At 40.0% G+C, this 21,376-nt stretch overlaps 1 protein-coding gene across 9 annotated transcripts in view; it reads left to right on the top strand.

Moving 5' to 3' along the window:
• Positions 1-21,376, top strand: part of SYNE2 (spectrin repeat containing nuclear envelope protein 2) — a 389,209-nt gene that overhangs the window by 62,107 nt on the left and 305,726 nt on the right. For all 9 annotated transcript variants that reach the window (XM_033187766.1, XM_033187774.1, XM_033187773.1 and 6 more), the window contains one exon: positions 845-974. In XM_033187766.1, coding sequence (XP_033043657.1) covers positions 896-974 — 79 coding nt within the window. In that variant the 5' untranslated portion in view covers positions 845-895. The remainder of the gene's footprint in view (positions 1-844; positions 975-21,376) is intronic.

Below are 21,376 nucleotides of genomic sequence, written 5' to 3'. Positions count from 1 at the left end.
AATATTTTGCAATGCTTGCTTGATCACAAAGCTGTAGTTATCCATCCCTATGTATACCCCCAGTCTACTTTATATTTTTATATGCTTGCTTAGGTTTGTTTTATTATTTAATCATCCATATGGGAGAAGTCAGTTTTTTATACTCATCCTACAGAAACTAATAGTGGTAAATAAATACATGAAGCAATGCATTTAAAGAGGTATGGAGTAAAAACTGCTCTCACTGGAGGAGTTCTTTAAGAATCAAGGTGGGGCGAGGGGAAGAAATGTGTAGGTGGAAAAATAAGTCCTTGGGAAAATAATTCAATATATTAGAACCCATTAAAATATTCTTTTTAATATATTAGATTTTTAGTTTCACTTTTCAAGCTATGCAGGCTCAGTTCTTATTGTTTCCAGTAAATGGCAACGTAACTGGGGCAGAAAAGGAACTAAGTTAAAAAAAAAAAGTTTTAAAGAAAATCCTTGAAGTTGAAGGCTAACAATCACGTAACACTAACGCCCAAGATATCAGTTTGTGTCAACTTTCCTTCCTCTAGACAAGTTATTACATCGAATTGCCTGGCTGTCCTTTCCACCACTGGTATAGAATCCGCAATGCTAGTTCTTCTGGAGTTCTGAAAGCAGCTCCAAATGGCATGAATAGGTCATAGGGCAAAATCTTGATTATGAGTCAAAAAGAAGGTGTAGTTACTTTGTTCTTCATGAACCACGGAAACACACACTAGAAAGCCATACTTGTTTTGGAGGACAGTTTTTGGTTGCTGCTGTTTTCTGGCAATGCGTGTTTACTAGAAACAGAGCTGCAAAGTTATTAATGAACATTTATCCATTTCACTTTCAGTTCACTTCTTCAGTTGAGATGGACATGATATAATCTCCATTGAGTCAAAGAATGGCATCTAGTCCTGAGCTTCCCACTGAAGATGAACAGATTTCCTGGGGCATCGACGATCTCCATATTTCATTGCAAGGTAATTAAGATTGGGTGGGGGTAACACCTACAGAAACTGTGGAAACCTTATTTTTATCTAGTTGCGAATCATACTGATTTCTGTCTCTCTTATGGAGATAAATATATCTGTATTTTGCCAACTGTAGAAACCTTTTAGTATATTTAAATGTCTTTATTTCTGTCTTAGCTCTCTGGGAAAGTAAGGAATACCTGGAAGGAGTTTGCTATCTCTAGTTTCTTACTGAGTGTATGTATTTTATTTGCAGTGAAAATTAAATAGTAAACTGTAGTTTGTTTGGCATTGTTTGTACGTACTTCGTATCTTTTTGTGTAGCTTCTTTTAAATGCACATCCTTGCCGGGCACAGTGGCTCATGCCTGTAATCCCAGCACTTTGGGAGGCCAAGGCAGGTGGATCACCCAAGGTCAGGAGTTTGAGACCAGCCTGACCAACATGGGGAAACTCTGTCTCTACTAAAAATGCAAAATTGGCCAGGTGTTGTGACACATGCCTGTAATCCCAGCTACTTGGGAGACTGAAGCAGGAGAATTGCTTGAACCTGGGAGGCGGAGGTTGCAGTGAGCTGAGATTGCACCATTGCGCTCTAGTCTGGGCAACAAGAGCGAAACTCCGTCTCGAATGAATGAATGAATGAATGCACATCCTTATTTTGTCCTGATAGGAAGAGAGGTAATATTATAAATGAGTGACCTTTCAATCATGTGAATCATGTGTGCATGTATATAAGGGCTGTCATTTTTTAAAAAGTGCTTCTTGTGGAGTTTGGCAATATTTGTGTTGTACTTTGAAAATTCACTAGCCACTAGACCTTCTACCTTTGTTGATGAAGCAAATTTTGCAGTTGAGTAAAGTTAGCTAATATAAAAGAAATAAGGCTATAGCAGGTCTTTGAAAATATTTATGCAACTATGTATTTTAAAGTAATTTTAAGATTATGGGCAGTATTATGCAGCATTTTTAGAATGTTACTTAAAGTCATAGATTCTAAGTCATTTATGGTAAAGATGCCAAAATTACTTTTTTCCTGATATTTTCCTTTAAATTAAAGATGTGTTTTGGTGCCATATTGAGTGATTTGGCAAAAAAAAAAATGTGTTTTGAATGATTTGCTTCTATATTTTGAGCTGAGATGGAAATCAATAGCTGTTAGAATAGACAGTATCTGTATGTATCAGCCTTTTCAAAGTAATTATTGTATAATTTATATAGAGTAAGAAACATTTAAATTGTTGAGAGGTTATACTTGAGGTAAGAATTTTTAAAATTTTCAGTAAGGACTTAAAAAATAGTGTCTGAATATTCAGATGTGGTTGGAATCAAGCTTTCATTTAGCTGGAAAAAAATTCTTGTTTTTCTGTGATGTTTTGGTTGCATGTGATGTTTTGGCTGCAATAAAATAGGTAAATCAAATTTCTCATGTTGGCTCTGCCAATCACTAGTTCTTTGAACTTGGAGGAGAGACTTCATCTTTTGAGTCTCAGTTTCCTCATTTGTAAAGTGTGAATGAGAGTTCCCACACTGCAGCTGCATTTTGAAGATGAACAGTAAGGGAGACAAAGGGGCTTAGCACAGTGCCTCACACAGACTAGGGACTCAATATGTACGCATGCTTTCTTTTTCTATATTTATGGCCAAAATCTTAGCCTCAAAATTATTTCTTGTCCAAGAGCACATAGCTGGAGTAGAAACTTCATGATATATAGGAAAAAATTGTAAACCAGACGTCTGGTTTTTTTTCTGCTTTTTCATTTGTTTGTTTTGTTTTAACATTTCTGTTCAGTGGCTCCCTATCACATGTGGGATGAAGTCCAGACTTCTTGGCATGGTTCAGGCTTTTGCTGGTCCAGTGCTTGCCTTTCTCTCTGCTCTTATCTCCCACCATGCCCCATAAGCACTCTGTGCTCCAGCCCCACGGTTCCTTAAGGGGCCATACTCTCCCTGGTCCGCCAGCCTGTGTGCTTTCATTCAGATTGTTTCCCTTGTAGCTCCCCCGGCCCCTCCTCCAGCAGCAGAAATCATTCTCCCATCCATCCTTCATACATCCTTTATCCCTCCCCAGGTCAATTAGAATCAGTTTCTCTGTGAGCCCCGTTCTCTCTTAGGCTGAGATAATGTGCTCCCTCCTCTGTTCTCCCGTAGTGTCTCTTTGAGCACTTGTAGTATTTTAATTATTATACATATCAAGTAATATTTTCTTCCCCACAACAGAATGGACATTTTGACTTTTATGTAGCATGCTATAACTTATGTAGCACTTTTGCATACATTATCTCTTTTGATCCTCACAACCACATTATGAAGTAGATTTAAGAAAAATCTTTGACAATTGAGAAAGAAGCTGTGGCTCAGAAAGAATGAATTACTTGCCCAGAGTCCCACAGCTAGTGAGCAGCGGAGCTGGGTTTTGACTAGGACAGTTTTCTTTGTATTGTTCCATACCCTCTTTGATACACTTCAAAGAACAGTTTGAAAGAGGGAGTTTCCTTAACGACTTTCCCTGGAAAATTCATTAAATCTTAGCCTTACCCTGTTCAACCCATAGCAAGTTTCACATCCAGAATATGGATGAGCATCTTTAAGTAACATTAGTGATCTCAGGCTCATAAGTAGCTCAAAATAATTAGCAAATTACTGAGAAATGAGTGGTTTCTTATAGCATGTTTTGAATTATAGTAGTTATACAATCTGCTTTCCAATTTGGAGAGTAGTATGGACTGTTTTGCAATGTAAATGTGATATACATGCACTGGTCAGTCTGAATGATTTCCTTTCATGATGTATTTAGAGGAATTGTGGAGCTGGACACATTGCTGTCTAGGGGGACTGGTGGAAAGCCAATACTATAATGTCAAGGTGACGGTGGGCAGTCTGTTCACATTAGCCAGGTACCCTCAAGAGTTATCAACCAAGAAGTTCCCATGCCTATAAGATGAAGGCTTTATGGCAAAATGAATAGATTCCCAAAGTTAAGTTCAATATTGTTATCAGTGAATTGTAATGATTCTTTCAGCCTAAGTTGTTGAAGGAAAAAAGGAAAGGAGGGAGGAAGGAAGAAAAGAAGGCAGACACTTGTATATATTTCTGAAGGCACCTTTGCTTTCATAGCAGGATTATTAGCTATTTGAGAAAACAAGTTGATGGACAATATTATCTGCATGAAGTACTACTGAACCAAAGGCTGTCACACAGCAAGCAGACTCATATTTCATGAAATTCACACGTGCTTTTAATGATCCCTGGAGTAATACGAGAAAAGAGATTTCATGTAATATAAGAGGCTCAGGATCACTACTCATAAGAAAGTTTTTACTTTTATTTTTTGTTTCAGAACCTTTTCTTAGAGGCAGATAGAGACAGTAGAATGGCCTAATTAACTTATACAGTCTGCTTTATTTTAGCAAAAACTTAATCTAAGGTGAGACAATTGTGGCAACACCCTGACTCAGAATAACACTTGCAAGAAAAGATTAAAATGTCTGAATTGAAATGTAGTGATTCATCATTAATATGTTATGAAAGCAGATAGCCCATATGTACAGGGCCTAAAAGGAATCAGCCCTGAAAATCAGGCTGTGCTTTGCCGAAATTCATAGAGCAGGACGATAAACAAGTGACTTCATCTTTCTTTTCATTGATTTTTTGTGTGATCTTTGAGAAAATATCTTTGTAAAGCCAATTTGAGGGTACCTTCCCTCTTTTTTTTGTGCGAGGGTCTTGCTATGTCACCCAGGCTGGAGTGCAGTGGCATGAACACGGCTCACTGCACTCTCAAACTCCTGGGCTCAAGTGATCTTCCCACCTCAGCCTCCCAAGTAGCTGGTACTACAGGTGCACATCACTGCGCCTGGCTAACTATTTTATTTTTTGTAGAGATGGGGGTCTTGCTATGATACCCAGGCTGGTTTTGAACTCCTGGACTCAAGTGATCCTGCTACCTCAGCCTCCCAAAGTGCTGGGATTGCAGGTGCCACCATACCTGGCCCTGAGGATACTCTTTATAGGTAGATATTTATGTTTTCTACATGTAGTGAAGAGGATGGTGTTGGACTGTTTGAATGGTTAGGAAGAGAAAGGAATGGTATTTATACATCTGAGTGGGTTTGTATAAAAATGGAATTCATTTTAGTTTAGTGCATTATCTATTACTCTGGGCAGTACACATTTTATTTATTCATATATATGTATATATGTATATTTTTTCTTTTCTGAGTTTCTGAGACAGAAACTTGCTCTTTCACCCAGGCTGGAGTGCAGTGGTGTGACCACGGTTCACTGCAACCTCTGCCTCCTGGGTTCAAGTGATTCTCCTGCCTCAGCCTCCTGAGTGGCTGGGATTACAGGTGCCCGCCACCATGCATGGCTATTTTTTGTATTTTTAGTAGAGACCATGTTGGCCAGGTTGGTCTCAAACTCCTGACCTCAAATGATTCGCCTGCCTTGGCCTCCCAAAGTGCTGGGATTATAGGCGTGAGCCACCATACCTGGCCAGCAGTCCATATTTTAAATGATTTTGAGATATGGAAATTCAGGCTATTAAAATGATAATAAATGGCTGTTTAAACATTTTTAAATTTAATTTAATTTTTAATTTTTAAAATTTAAAAATATATGTGGGGGGAAGTCTTGCTATTTTGCCCAGGCTGGTCTTGAACTCCTGGCCTCGAGCTATCCTCCCACCTTGGCCTCCCAGAGTGCTGGGATTACAGGCGTGAGCCACTGTGCCTGGCCATAAATGGCTGTCTTTAAAAATTATTTGCTTTACCAAGATGCCCATTATAGAACTCCTTTAAATCTTTCCATTTGGATTTCTTCCTTGGCAAAGTAATAGGTGCTTCCTTTTCTTTGATCCTAAGAAAATTATAACTGCATACTTTGTAAGAAACAACATCTGTGCTCAGCCCTTCGGGTGGGAAAGGTATGCCCAGGGAGCAGTGTTTTGAAGTATTGGATAGATATGTTTATGAAAGCAGTAGGGGTAATGTTGGATAAGTATCACAGGGCTTTAAAGTTAGATGGGATTTTCTTTGCAATTCAGTGTAATTTGAGACCAAAGTAGGAATCCCTTCCAAAGTATTTCTGAGATTAAGATCCTTCGTGGAGTTGAATCGAAACCCAATGGTTTGGGGTTTTTGCTTTTAGGCAGTGCCTACCTATTGGGTCTTAAGAGTGACAGTTACATGGTCACATGTCAGGGTTGTGCCTGAGGGGATTAATCTGTCTTTGAGGTACAGGAAGGCTGGAAAAGAGTAGGCAAGTAGTTAGAGAAACCTATTAGGAAGTATTAGCAAATATCTGAGTGTTGGGTACTGTTTGCCTGGGCCTGAGTTATAGCAGTGAGCGTGAAAGTACGGGACAGAGAAGAAAATCTTTAAGGTGGAAGACTCACTAGGAATTTGCAATGGTAAATATGGATAAGGTAGATAGGCTCCACAGTTTTGAAGTTGAGCTGCTTGGGATAATAGTAGTAGCGTATATAATGCCCAAATTACTAACTTTATTTAGTGTGTTTTGTTTTGTTTTGTTTTGAAACAGAAGTCTTGCTCAGTTGTCCAGGCTGGAGTGCAGTGGCACGATCTCGGCCCACTGCAGCCTCTGCCTCTTGGGTTCAAGCAGTTCTTGTGTTTTAGCCACCTGAGTAGCTGGGATTACAGGCATGCGCCACCATGCCAAGCTATTTTTTGCATTTTTAGTAGAGATGGGGTTTTGCCATGTTGCCCAGGCTTGTCTCAAACTCCTGGGCTCCATAGATCCTCCCACCTTGGCCTATTTAGTGTTTTTTTTATGAGGCATGATAGTATCAAATATGAAGGCCATTAAATATTATTTATATCAATGTGCTTAAAATAAATTTTTGCAGATGAAAGGTGCTTTACAAAGAAATTCTTGAGAACTTCTCAGTTATAGAAAGATTAAAAACGTGATTCAGGTGGAGGATCTATTTGAAAGTCATAGTAACAAGGGAAATTGACTGTGTAGGCAGACTCATCTTGAGAAATTTTAAATAGCAACTGTAGGCAATTTTGAACTGTTTTGGATACTTTATATATTTTAGATTTAAGTTATTTCTTTTTAAACAGGTAAATATAACTTGTTGGTCATAAAGTACATAATGAATTTCTGTAACAGGAGCAAATTACTTGGCTTTCAAAAACAACATAGGCCAATGCTTTAAAAAAACAGCATCCAGATACAGAATATTGTCATTAATTAGACACTGAACTAGGAATGAGTGTGGATTCTATTACCTTTACCACCACACAGGAGTTAACTTGGCAGGAGTCCTGCCAAGATGCTGGTGAATGCTTAACCATCTGCATAAACCTGTATAAAAACATTCAGCCCAGTTACTGTGTCATTTCAAACAAGGCTCGTATGTTTTATCTAATGCTGTTATTGTCTAGATGACATATTTTAAAAGATTAAAAAACCCTCTGTGTCTTCTCGGTAGGTATCCTTACTTGGTAGGGTTCAGTAGTGAAACGTGAGTCCCTGTAGTTAGGTTATTACTCCGTTTAAATTTATTTATTATTTACTGAGTATCCATCTGAAGGGAGGCTTTCAATTTCTGTACTATTTTTAGAAGCATTAAAAATTATCCAAGCTTAGTGGGTTAGGTTACAAACATTGTAATGGAGATGCAATGTTTAATTTTATTCATTTACTCAGTAAATGCTGAACCCCAATCATGCACAGTGGTATAGGTGTTTGGAGTACAAAGAAATTGGGCACCTTCAAGAAGCGTGTAGTCTAGATGTGCATTTGCTTGTTGATGTCGTGTGGAAGTGAAAAAATAGCCTGGGATGCAAATATAATCATTCTTAGGAGATGAGTTGATGTCTTTAACTTTAAAGGGTTATGTTTCTAATTGTTGTATCCGTTGTACAGATTCAACCAAAATATGACCAAAAATGTTGTCTGGAATATCTTTCTATGTTTTATTTTTAGGGAGGTGAAGAATAAAAAACATACTGTATATAGCATTATTTACAGTGTGAGTTATAAATTCCTCTCACTGTAAAAATGAAACAGTTTGGTCAGAACTTCCCTGGAGATTGTTGTCTTCTTACTGTTCTTATCCTTGCATTTCCTCTCCTCTTTGGATATTACTTGCTGCAATAATCCTTCAGAGTTCCTCAAAGTATGTTTTAGGTGCATTTGATATTCCTGAATTGTTACTGCCAATCAAGTTTCTGAATATTTTAGGTTTTCAATAAACAATTTTATTATGAGTGACTGAGTGGCCATTTTATATATTTAAAAAAGTTCTATAAAGTACCCCAAATTAGAAGAACTTTTGAGTGTTCATGAAAATTGTCAGAGAGGATGGAAACATGATTTCTTTAGGCTTCAGGCAGTGAAGTGTGTCTATGATGTTTTGAGGCTCAATAGTGCTTTAGTATTCTGTTTATGAGAGAAGATGCTGTTCTACCTTATAACTGTAAGTGAATGAAGCCATGTGAAGTCTTAGAAAGAGGAACAAGATTAATGAAAGCTTCTGGGCTGGCACAGTGGCTCATACCTGTAATCTCAGCACTTTGGGAGGCTGAAATGGGACTACCGCTTGAGCCCAGGAGTTTGAGACCAGCCTGGGCAACATAGTGAGACCCCTCTGGCTCCACAAAAAATAAAAAAAAATTAGCTGGGCATGGTGGCATTCACCTATATGTCCAGCTACTTGGGAGGCTGAGATGGGAGGATCGCTTGAGCCCAACAGTTGAGACTGCAGTAAGCTGTGATCGTACCACTGTGCTCTAGGCTGGATGACAGAGTGAGACCCTGTCTTTAAAATAAATAAATAATTAATTTTTAAAGAAAGGCTTCTGGGTGGAATTTCTACCCATTTTCAGTAAAGTCCCCAGTGTGGGATTTTGAGGTTAATGATGAATGAAGAGTGAGAAAATATATTCTCAGGTAATACTTTTGTTTCTCTAACCAATTCACATTACTCAGTTATGATAAATAAAAGCAAATTATCTTTGGCTGGTTAGATGCTTGTTACACCAGAGAAAGCAATCAAGCTATAGTCCCTCACTGGCTATCAATGTTTTACTATAACAATACAAAAGCTTCTCGAAAGTTCTTGTTATCATAGTAACTGATACTATCTTTTGCTGTGTTTTCTTGGAAGGTTGTTTGCCTTGATATTACCAGCTTTATAACCTTTTTTTTTTTTTTTTTTTTGAGACAGAGTTTCACTCTTGTTGCCCAGGCTGGAGTGCAATGGCACAATCTTGGCTCACTGCAACCTGTGCCTCCCAGGTTCAAGCGATTCTCCTGCCTCAGCCTCCTGAGTAGTTGGGATTACAGGCATGCGCCACCATACCTGGCTAATTTTGTGTTTTTAGTAGAGATGGGGTTTCTCCATGTTGGTCAGGCTGGTCTCGAACCCCGACCTCAGGTGATCCGCCTGCTTTGGCCTCCCAAAGTTCTGGGATTACAGGCATGAGTCACCGCACCTGGCCTTAAGCTTTATAATCTTAAAAGTATTCTAATTAAATGAAAAATAAAATAAGAGCTTTTGTGGTATTTGCACTGTATAGTGTTTTTCAGAATTGTTTTATTTTTATTTTTTAATTTTTTTTTTAGCTTGTATATACAGTTTTGGCTTCTGGGAACTTTGATTCTGTTTTTGCCAGGAATTTGGGGATAAGCTTACTTTATTCTGGGTCAGTTACATTTTGAAAACTGGGGCAAGATAAATCCAGGGTCATTTAGAGTCTTGTTAAAGTGGGTTAACAAAGATTTCCTTCATTCCTTATAGAAATAAAAATCCTTTTTAATTAGCCCCATGAGATACAAGATTTTCTGAGCTTTTCTGTATCCATGTATGTTGGGTGGGGGTGTAATTATTCAGAGCTTGGAGTAGTACATTAGAAAAACAAAACTTAAAATAACATTACCTTTAAGATGGAAAAACTAAGAAGTTAATATAGTATGTTAAATTGTAACCATTTGCTGGATTTAGTGTATGATTTAACACTCTGAATTGGAGGTCATTCTAAATGTGCCTCTTCAAAACATTACTTCCCTTATCTAATTTCAACATTGGTGATTACAGTTTCCTGGAGTAACTCCCATTTTTCTAAATAATTCAGGAAATTTTGATAAAAGATAACTGCATTTCTGTGTCTCAATATGTATGAGAGCCACAGTTTACTACCACCAGGTATTTTTATAGTCATTTAAAAGTGGCAGATGAAAGGATATGAATGATTTAACAGAGATGGAATGTCTGAAGTTCTGAATGTGTGTCTCTTTGGAGGAGAGACGTCAGATGCTGGATGAATAATTTACTGTCATTGAGGGTCTGTGCGGTGATGCATATTGGGCGAGCATAGGAGGGAAAAGGCAGAAAGAGTAGCCGCACGCTTTTGCTGTTGTCTTGTTGGGTGGAGCAGCATTCACTGGTCAGGCACTGGTTTTTTCCATCTTTACTGCACAGGGGATTTCATCAGTGCTGTTATGTTTTCCATCTTTACTGCACAATTTCATCAGTGGTGTCGTGTTGTAAGGTAAAGGGCACCTGGTGCAAAGGTGGAACACAAAGAGCCCTTCTCAAATTTGAGAAACACTTAAGATCTTTCCAAAATATTGGAATCATTTGCTTTTTCTTCAGTTAAGTAGCGTTTTTAATAGTGGGAACTAGGTCTGCTGTATATCTGTCTGCCTCCATCTGAATGCTTTGTGGCAAACTTCCAGGGGGTTTTGATGTCTTCATAATAAAATGTTTCAAGAGTCCAGGTGGATTTGCATTTCCCACTTCATCACATAATTCTAATTTTTATAAGCATAGGTAAAACTGCTCACTGATTCATTCATGCAGCAAATGTTTCCTTTGACCATACCTTGTATCAGGCATTATTTTGGGGAAGAGAATACTGAAGGGAATAACTTCAATAAGCTTCGTGTGCCCATGGTGCTTATATTTAAGCTAGACTAGATTATAATCAAGAAGTACATCAGCGCATGATAAAGGCTGTGCAGAAGATTTAAGTGAGTTTATATCATAGAGCTTGGGTGACTTCTTTAGATCAGAGAAGGCCTCTCTGAGAAGGACAGTTTAGGAGCGATTGAGTAACAAGGAACTGCCTGCAAAGAGCAGCATGAAAGCAGGTCCAATCTGAGGCAGCAGGACAAAGAAAAGCTCTAGAATAGAAGCAAGGTTGGTGAATTCATCGAGCCGAAGAAGCCTATTGTGGCTGGATTGTGGTGGGCAAGGAGTGGCCTGACCTGGTGGTGGACCGAATGAGATCACCTATGGAGCGCGTAGTAAGAGCAGACCTTTGGGTCTTCCTGTGTTTAGAGGTCAAGTGGAAGAGGAGGAACAAGGAAAGGACACTGAGAAGGAGTAGCCAATGATAAGGAAGGAAAAGCAGGTGAACGTGATGGCATGGAAACGCCTAGATGAACATGTTTCAAGAAGGTGGTATGGTAAAGCATATTGAATGCCACACAGCAGTCAAGTAAGGTCAGTACAGAGAGGAGCCCACTGGATTGGGCTCATAGGATTTGTTGTGATGGCTCTGACAAGGGTAGCCACTGTCAAGTGGTGGAAATGGAAACCTGACTCTGCATTGAGGAGAGAATAGGAGAACGAGGAAGTGGAGAGAGAGTCACTTAATTTGTACTTTCAAGAAACTTTGCTGTAAAACAGGGATATCAGGCACATGATAAAAGGTATGATTTTTTTTTTTAAGGTAAGAGGTACTATTTCATTTCTTGTTATGCTTTTCTTAGGTATAGGTCAGTACGGGGTAGTACATGGCACATCCTCTTCTAAAATGTATCCTCTGATTACAGAGATACACACAAGCACGTAGACTATCACAGTATCAAGGGGTGTGTGCTCCAAGCAAGGCCAGACTTGGTACTATGGAAGTATGGCGTAGGAGTACCTAACTTAGACCCAAGGAAGGCTCCCCAGAGAAAATGATTCCTAAGCTTTTACCTAAAAGATGTTAGCACATGAGCAGTGTGCAGATGAGAAGATGCTGTGGGCAGGAGAGGCCAGAAGATGAGCTGGATGTGGTACCTTCAGGGAAATGGATGTTCAGTGAGACTGAGGATTTAAAGGAGAATTAAAATTTGAAGGAGAATGTGAAGAGATGAGGGGTCATATAAATATATAGGGGTTTAGAATTTTTCCTAAGACCAAGGAGAAGCAGTGGAGGGATTGTGAACAGTCACAGAACTGGTTTTAGAAATTCCCCCAGGCTGCAGTGTGGCATATAGTCTTTAAGGGAGTGAGGGTGGAGGCAGAAAGACCAGCTTAAGTCTGTTAGGGTGGTCCACCCAAGAGAGAATGGTGTCCTGATGTAGAGGTGGCCGTGGAGATGGAGAGAAATAGGTCTTCAAGAGATATCATCTAATAGGTATCAGGGCTTTTTGATTGGGTATAGGAGAAGGAGAGGGAAGGATGTATCACAGATGATAGGTTTTGGCTAGGCGTGGTGGCTCATGCCTGTAATTCCAGCACTTTGGGAGGCAGAGGCGGGTGGATCACTTGAGGCCAGGAGTTCGAGACCAGCCTGGCCAACATGGTGAAACCCTGTCTCTACTAAAAAATACAAAAATTAGCTGGGCGTGTTGGCACGCGCCTGTAATCTCAGCTACTCTGGAGGCCGAGACAGGAGAATCGCTTGAACCCGGGAGGTGGAAGCTGCAGTGAGCCGAGATCGCGCCATTGCACGCCAGCCTGGGGGACAGAGTGAGACTCTGTCTCAAAAATAAATAAATAGAAAAAATTGTTAGGTTTATTCTTGGGCAAATCAGTAGATGATAGAACCATTTACTGAAAAAAAAAAAAAGTACAGGAGAACAACTTTGGTTGGAAAGGGAGTTGGTTAGAGATGATGACTCAGTTCTGGAAATGTCGAGTTTGAGATGTCTATGGAATAACCACGTAGAAATACCCAGACAACAATGGGATATATAGGAGAGATGACACCTGGGCTGAAGGTGAATACTTGGGAGTCCTTAGTGTGTAAATGACAATTTATTCCTTTGGACTAGATGAAAATATCTAGAAAAAGAGAAGGGTCTAGGCAGAACATCACATAGATAGAAAAAGCAACACAAGCCCATAGCAGAGATGGAGAAGGGATGTCCAGAGAAGTAGGAAGAAACCCAAGTGAATGTGGTATCATGGACCCCAGAGGAGGAGAGTATTTCAAAAAGGAGAGGGTAGGAAACTGTCAGAAGTTTTAAGATATCCTATAAGTACCGAGAAGTATCCATTAGGTTCAACAATGGAAATATGTAAGTGGCCTAGGTGAGAATTAAGTAGAGTGTTTGGGACAGCCCGGTTTATAATGCGTTGAGACATGAGTGGTAGATAAGGAAGTGAAAATAGCCAGAGTAGACAACTCTTTCAAGAAGTTTGGATTTGAAGGGGAGGCGAGAGATAGGGTAGTAGCCATGGATTTGGCATTTCAGCTGATTTTGAACTATAATGAAAAGAACACGGATTTTGAATCCAGACACATCTGGATTTGAATTTCTCCTCCACCAGATGTGAGATCCAGAGCATATTATCGAAGACATAGTAGATTTTCAATAGATGTTTTGTTTTATTATTTGAGATAGGGTCTCACTTTGTCACCCAGGCTGGAGTACAGTGGCATGACCATGGCTCACTGCAGCTTTGACCTCCCAGGCTCAGGTGCTTCTCCTACCTCAGTGTCTGGAGTAGTTGGGACTATAGGTGTGTGCCACCGTGTCTGGCTAATTTTTTGTATTTTTCTTAGAGACAGGGTCTTACCTGGTTGCTTAGGCTGGTCTCGAACTCCTGGGCTCCAGTGATCCTCCCATCTCAGCCTCCCAAAGTGCTGAGATTACAGGCACAAGCCACCAGACCCAGCTTAGATGTTTTCTTGAATGAGCAAATAAAGTATCCTCCATCTTCTGGGAGGAAGTTTTCTCATTTATAAAATGCATACCTGACTACTTCATTGGTAGCCCTTAATGAAATAGTGTCATAGTTCCTTACCTGTGACATTCCACTTATTCCTGGGCCTGACTTGCTTCGGCAAGCCATCTGAGCCCTGCCAGGTGTTTCTTAAGGTAGCCATGTGTTAGGGCTAGGTACAGTGGCTCACACGTATAATCCTAGCACTGTGGGAGGATAGCTTGAGCTCAGGAGTTTGAGACTAGCCTGGGCAACATGGCAAGACCCCATCTCTATAAAAAATACTCATGTGTTATAATATTTATTTTGAGATACATTATATTAATATCTCAGAGTTTATAATTTCATTGCTGTTTTTTGCCAGGCCCTTCTTATTCCCTCTTGTTTCAAGAATAAGTTACACATGTAAATCATCCAATCTATTTAGACAAGTATTTCACAAAGTGAGATATGTGAAGCCCTGAATCAGAATCTCTGGGAGTTGGGATCCAGAAACCTGCACTTAAAAACAATAACCCTGAGTAATTTGCTGGCATTCCAAAATGTAAGAACCCTGGATTTATAATCACAGCACAGCTCTGTTTAGTGCAGTCTGGTTCTTTTGCACTCAGAAGTCAGAGGTGCTTGGACTGCAGCCCCAGTAGAAAGTGTTCAGGCTCACATATCTCGATTTTCAAAAGAAAGCATTCAATTTTATGTGGTAGATAAAAGGTAGCAAGGAGTAACAAATATGTGTTAAAATAAGTGTAGCCATTTCTTTATTTCTTCATTCCATAGATATTTATTGAGCAACTCAGATGAATCAGAAGAGTGTGAGGAGGAGAGACAAATAGCACTTAGCTTCTAGACTTTTATCAGTATTGTGGACTCATTTTCATGTGCTAGAAATACAAGATTTGCTTACTCAGAGAGCCAGGAGCTATGTTCCAGTGAGGCTGGAAACAAAAGCCTCAGTATAAGAATCTCAGGTGTTTACACAAGGGTGTGGTTTGCTCATGTGGCAACACGAGGTTGCTGGACTCCACATGCTGAGGCTCAAAGTAGAAACCACTGATCTTATGTCACATATTTTCCCAATAAACTTAAATACTTAAATCTCTACGTTGATTGAAGAAAAATAACAACAAAGTCCTGCTCCCTCCTTCCCTAGCCATTTAATCGTTCATTCAACAAACATTTTCTAAATTCCTGTAGTACGAAAGCTCTGGGGTAGGTGCTGCAGGCAAAATGAGGAGAAAATCAGACATGTGTCATGTACTGTTGGAGCCCATAACCTAATGAGGAGGCAGAAGTTGATCAAATAATCTTATAGATATTAGCTAATATTTTATTAAGCTTTAATAAGATATAATTTGACATCAAATTCACATACCATGCAATTCACCCATTTAAAGTGTATGATTTAGTAGTTTTTATATACTCACAGAGTTGGGCAGTCATCACATTGGGTTTTAGAACTTTTTTTTTTTGAGACAGCATCTGTTTTTGTCACCCAGGCTGGAGTGCAGTGGTGCGATTTCAGCTCACTGCAATCTCTGCCTCCTGGGGTCAAGCAGTCCTCTCACTTCAGCTTCCTGAGTAGCCAGGACTACAGGCGTGTGCCACCACACCTGGTTAATTTTTTGTTTTTATTTTTATTTTTGTAGAGACAGAGTTTCACCATGTTGTCCAGGGTGGTCTTGAACTCTGGGCTCAAGCAGTCCTCTCACTTCAGCTTCCTGAGTAGCCAGGACTACAGGTGTGTGCCACCACACCTGGTTAATTTTTTGTTTTTATTTTTATTTTTGTAGAGACAGGGTTTCACCATGTTGTCCAGGATGGTCTTGAACTTCTGGGCTCAAGCAATCCACCCACCTCAGCCTCCCAAATGTTGGGATTACAGGCATCAGACACTGTACCTGGTCAAAAAGAGTATTCTTTTCCTACTGACTTTTCTTGGCATGCTTGTCAGAAATCAATTGCCCTTAAGTGGAAGAATTTACTTTCAGATTTTCAGTGCTATTCCATTCTTCTATTATATAGATCTACCCGTGTGCCAGTACCGCACTATCTTGATTACTGTAGCTTTTAGTAAATTTTGAAATTGGGAATTGTGTGTCTTCCAACTTAATTCTTTTCAACATTGCTTTAGCTATTCCGGGGTCACTTGCATTTCCATATGAATTTTAGTATTAGCTTGTCCAGTTCTGAAAAAAAAAAAAAATGGCAGCTAAGATTTGATAGGAATTGCATTGAGTTTGTAGATCAAGTTGGAAAGTATTGCCATCTTAACAGTATTAAATATTCTAGTCCATGAATATAGGCTATCTTTTTATTTACCTAGATCTTTAAATTTCTGTCAACAACGTTTTGTAGTTTTCATTGAATAAGTCTTGCAGTTCTTTTATTAAATCTATTGGTAAGTAGTTTATTCTTTTTGATACCATTGTGAATGATATTTTCAAATAGCAGTTTCTTGATTTTTTCATTGGCAGTATATAGAAATACAATTGATTTTTGTATATTTATCTTATATCTTGCAACCTTGCTAAACACATTAGTTTTGGTATTTTTTTTGTAGATATAATGGGATATTCTACATAAAAGCCCATGTCATTACCATTAAGACAATTTAACTTTTTTCCTTCCAGTCTTGATTTTTTTTTTTTTTTTTTTTTGCCTTACTCCAGTGCAGTGTTGAATGGAAGTGATGGAAGTATACACCCTTGCTTTGTTCCTGATCTTAGAGAGAAAGCATTTAGTTTCTTGTTATTAAGTATGTTATTAGTGTTATTTTCTTCGTCAGTGTTCTTTATCACGTTAAGAAAGTTTTCAGCCAGGTGCAGTGGCTCACGCCTATAATGCCAGCACTTTGGGAGGCTGAGGCAGGTGGATCACTTGAGCCCAGGAGTTCAAGACCAGCTTGGGCAACATGGTAAAAACCTGTCTCTAAAAATAAATAGATAGATAGATAGATAGATAGATAGATAGCCAGGTGTGGTGGTGCATGCCTGTAGTCCCAGCTACTTGGGAAGCTGAGGTGGGAGGATTGCTTGAGTCCAGGAGGCAGAGGTTGCACTGAGTTGAGATCATGCCACTGCACTCCAGCCTGGGTGACAGAGTGAGACTCTGTCTCAAACAAAATAAAACTAAACTAAACTAAAAAGTTTTTATTATTCCCTTTTTATTTTTTATTTTTGTGAATACGTAGTAGTTGTATATATTTATGGGTTACATGAGATATTTTGAGATAGGCATGCAATGCATAATAATCATATCTGGGTAAGTGGTGTATCCATTACCCCAAGCATTTATCCTTTGTGTTTCAAACAATCCAGTTATACTTTTAGTTATTTTAAACTGAACAATTGCATGTTTTTTTTTTTTTGTTTGTTTGTTTTTTACCGTAGTCACCCTGTTGTGCTAGCAAATACTAGCTTCTTTATTCTTTGTAACTATTTTTGTACCCATTAACTATCTCCTCTTCCCCTCTACCAGCACCCCCAACTACCCTTCTCAGCCTCTGGTAACCATTCTTCTACTCTCTATCTCTATGAGTTCAATTGTTTTAATGTTTAGCTTCCACAGATATGTGAAATCATGTGATGTTCTCTTTCTGTGCCTAGGTTATTTCACTTAACGTAATGACCTTCAGTTCCATCCATGTTGTTACAAATGACAGACTCTCATCCTTTTTTTTTTTTTTCCTTCTTTTTTGAGATAGGGTCTCACTTTGTCACCCAGGCTGGAGTGCAGTGATGTGATCTTGGCTCACTGCATCCTCCACCTCCTGGGCTCAAGTGATCCTCCCACCTCAGCCCCCCAAACAGGTGCGCACCACCACACCTGGCTAATTTTTCATATTTTTTTTGTAGAGACATGGTTTTGCCATGTTGCCCAGGCTGGTCTTGAACTCCTGAGCTCAAGCGATCTGCCCACCTCAGCCTCCCAAAGTTAGGATTACAGGTGTGAGCTACCGCACCTGGCCAGGATTTTAGAACATTTTTGTCACCCCCAAAAGAAACACCATACCTTTAAACTGTCACCCCTCCCCAGTCCCACCCCCGTCTCCACCTCCAACCTCACCCTCAGCCCTAGGCAATCATTAATCTACTTTCTGTCTCTACGAATTTCCCTATTTTGGGCATGTCACATAAATGGACTCATATAATATGTGGTGTTTTGTGGCTGGTTTCTTTCACTTAGCATAATGTTTTCAAGATTCAACCATGTTTATTTGTGTAGACTAAGCATAGTCTATGCCAGGGATTGACAAACTTTCTCTGTAAAGGGCCAGGTAGTAAATATTTCAGTCTGTGAGTGCCATATGGTCTCTGTTGCAACTACTAACTCTGCCATTGTGGCATGAAAGCAGCCACAGGCAATACACAATCAAGCATGTGGCTGTTCCAATAAAACTGTATTTACAAAAACAAGCAACAGGTCAAATTTGGCTTGTGAGCAATAGTTTGGTGACCTCTGGTCTAAGTCAATAGGGGTACTTAATCCTCCTAGTAACCCAAAGAAGTAGATACTATTGTCCCCTTTTCAAACAAGACTGAGGCAGCTAGTAAGCTTATCAGGGGGTCCCACACAAGTAGTCTGTCTCCACAGCCAGTGTTCTTAACCTTGTCATTGATTACAGATTGAGCTAAGTGCTAAATAGTGGGGAAATCCCCCCATGACTCTATGAAAGCAAATGAAAGACTTAGATTGACTTAGGTTTTCCTCAGGATGCAACACTTGAGCTCAGACCTAAGCATGACTGGTGAAGTGAATAGGGGTGGAGTGGTACAAATGCCTGTGGCAGGTGGGAACATAGCTTGTAAAGGCCCTGAAAGAAGGCGGGAGTGACTGGAGCCAGGGGTGCAGGAGAGAGTAGGATGCCTAAGGCTGGAGAGGTGCTCTGGGGTCCACACAGTGCCTCCTAGGCTCTGTTAAGGATTTTGCTCATGTTTCTAAGAGCAGGGAGAAACTATCTAAGAACTGAGTAATTTGGGTAAATTTAGGACAGATTGGAATGGCACAGGCGGGCTTGGTTGGCCGTGGAAGCATTCCAGGGTAGAGTTGATGGTAGATTGAAGAGGAGAGGCCAGATGCGGTGGCGCATACCTGTAATCCCAGTACTGTGGATGGCTGAGGCAGGAGGATAACTTGAGTCCAGGAGTTCGAGACTAGCCTGAGCAACAAAGTGAGACCCCCCCCATCTGATACGGTTTGGCCATGTCCCTACCCAAATCTCATCCTGAATTGCAGCTCCTGTTAACTCCCATGTGTTATGGGAGGGACCCAGTGGGAGATAATTGAATCGTAGGTGAGGCTTCTCCCATACTATTCTTGTGATAATGAATAAGTCTCATGCGATCTGATGTTTTTATGAGGGGTTTTGCTTTTGCTTGGCTCTCATTCTCTCTTGTCTGCCACCATATGAGACATGCTTTTCGGCCGGCGCTGTGGCTCACGCCTGTAATCCTAGTGCTTTGGGAGGCCAAGGTGGGTAAATCACGAGATCAGGAGATTGAGACCAGCCTGGCCAACATGGTGAAACCCCGTCTGTACTAAAAATACAAAAATTAGCCTGATGTGGTGTCGTGCACCTGTAGTCCCAGCTATCTGGGAGCCTGAGGCAGGAGAATCGCTTGAACCCGGGAGGTGGAGGTTGCAGTGAGCTGAGATTGCGCCACTGCACTCCAGCCTGGGTGACAGAACGAGTCTCCATCTCAGGAAAAAAAAAACCAAAAAAAACAGACATGCCTTTCGCCTTCTGCCATGATTGTGAGGCCTCCCCAGCCATGTGGAACTGTGAATCCTTTAAACCTCTTTTTCTTTATAAATTACCCAGTCTTAGGCATGTCTTTATCAGCAGCATGAGAATGGACTAATATACCATCTTTACAAAAAATAGGAAAAAAAAAAAGATTCAACAGGAGGGCTGGTGGGCCAAGAGGTATAGAGAAGGAAGTAGATACCAGAGTCATGTACGAGGGGGCAAATTTGGCAGGATTTGGTGGTAGGTTGTACTTGAGAATGATAAAGGATGGGGGTGTCCAACCCATGAGACAGGAACATGGGCAAGGACTGGACTGGAGAGAGATAGGGTTGATTTTAGAGTGTGATTTTAGTCCTGGAATGCTGAAGTTGACAGGCAAGTACTTTTTTCCCATAGTGATAACATAAATTCTCCAGAGGGGGACATGTGTGAAAGTAATTGTGAGGTTGAGAAATGGGTGCTCACTGTGTTTATCAGTTATGTTAGCCAGGAGTTACCTCCTAAACTCATTTTACTGATTCAGTAAGCAAGAGCTTAGCCTTGGTACTATTTGTTTTCCTTTCTTACTGTTTGTCTGCTTATGGTTGGTTGCAAGAAATCGTGTTGTATATTATCCCCTGCTTTCTCTATTAGTTAATAGCCTTCCCCTTTTGTAGTAAAGTAACAGGCTTTTTCCTGTTCAAATATTTTAGGCTTGTTTTTTGTTTTGATTGTGCATGCCTGTGTGTTTTTATTCTCTTAATTTGTTTCTTTATTTATTTCTGTTTGTTATCTCCAAGAGAAACAATAGAAGAGGTGGCTTTATATTTTTAGTTCTCTTTCTGTCAGATGACAGCTTGATTAGGATTTTTTGGGTGGGCTGTTGGAACACATGGCTAAAATATGTTGCATTATTGTCTGAATTTAATTATCATCCTTACCGTGTCTGTCCTAGCTAACAGTGAGTTGGCAGTATTGTTGTAGGGAGTGGCAACAGCGTCTCATTAGCACATGCCTGTGACATAATAAGAAATATATATTTGGTTTCTGCCCCTGGTTCCTGGCACAGAGCTCCTAAAACCCGTGTAATTTCCTGAACCCCAGGGATGTTAGGAGCATCTTTTGTTCTAATATTTGATCTTTGGCTCTAGTTCCTGACACAGAGCTCCGAAAGCCCTTGGAATTTCCTGGGTGATAGGACCATCTTTTGTTCTAATGAGTCCACTCTTGATGGGCTCCTAGATAGCCTCAGGATGGAGTATGGTTACCAGAAACACCAAGCCATGATTAGAAATTTGGAACTCCTTCCACCTCCATTTTCCAGAGGGGTGAGAAGAGCTGGAGATTGAATTAATAATTCATTATGTTTATGTGATGAAGCCTCCATAAAAATCTCTAAAGTGCCGAGCTGAAAAAATCTATATCCTATGGAAATTCTAGTGGGAAAGCCATACAATATACCAATAACAAATAAGTAATATAGTATCATTTACACATTGTAATTCTAAAGAAGAAAGTAAATAGGATGATATGATAGAGAGTAATTGTTTGGATGAAGGGTATTTTGGATAATGTGTTTGAAAAATTTTCTCTGAGGCCGGGTGTGGTGGCTCACACCTGTAATCCCAGCACTTTGGGAGGCCAAGGTGGGTGGATCACGTGAGATCAGGAGTTCAAGACCATTCTGGCCAACATGGTGAAACCCTGTCTCTACTAAAAATCCAAAAATTAGCTGGGCGTGAGGGCAGGTGCCTGTAATCCCAGC

This window comes from Trachypithecus francoisi, unplaced genomic scaffold (assembly GCF_009764315.1).
Source record: "Trachypithecus francoisi isolate TF-2019V2 unplaced genomic scaffold, Tfra_2.0 Lachesis_group3, whole genome shotgun sequence".
Taxonomy (NCBI): domain Eukaryota; kingdom Metazoa; phylum Chordata; class Mammalia; order Primates; family Cercopithecidae; genus Trachypithecus; species Trachypithecus francoisi.
The sequence above is the reverse complement of the archived record's forward strand: the minus strand, read 5'-3'. Positions and strand labels throughout refer to the sequence as shown.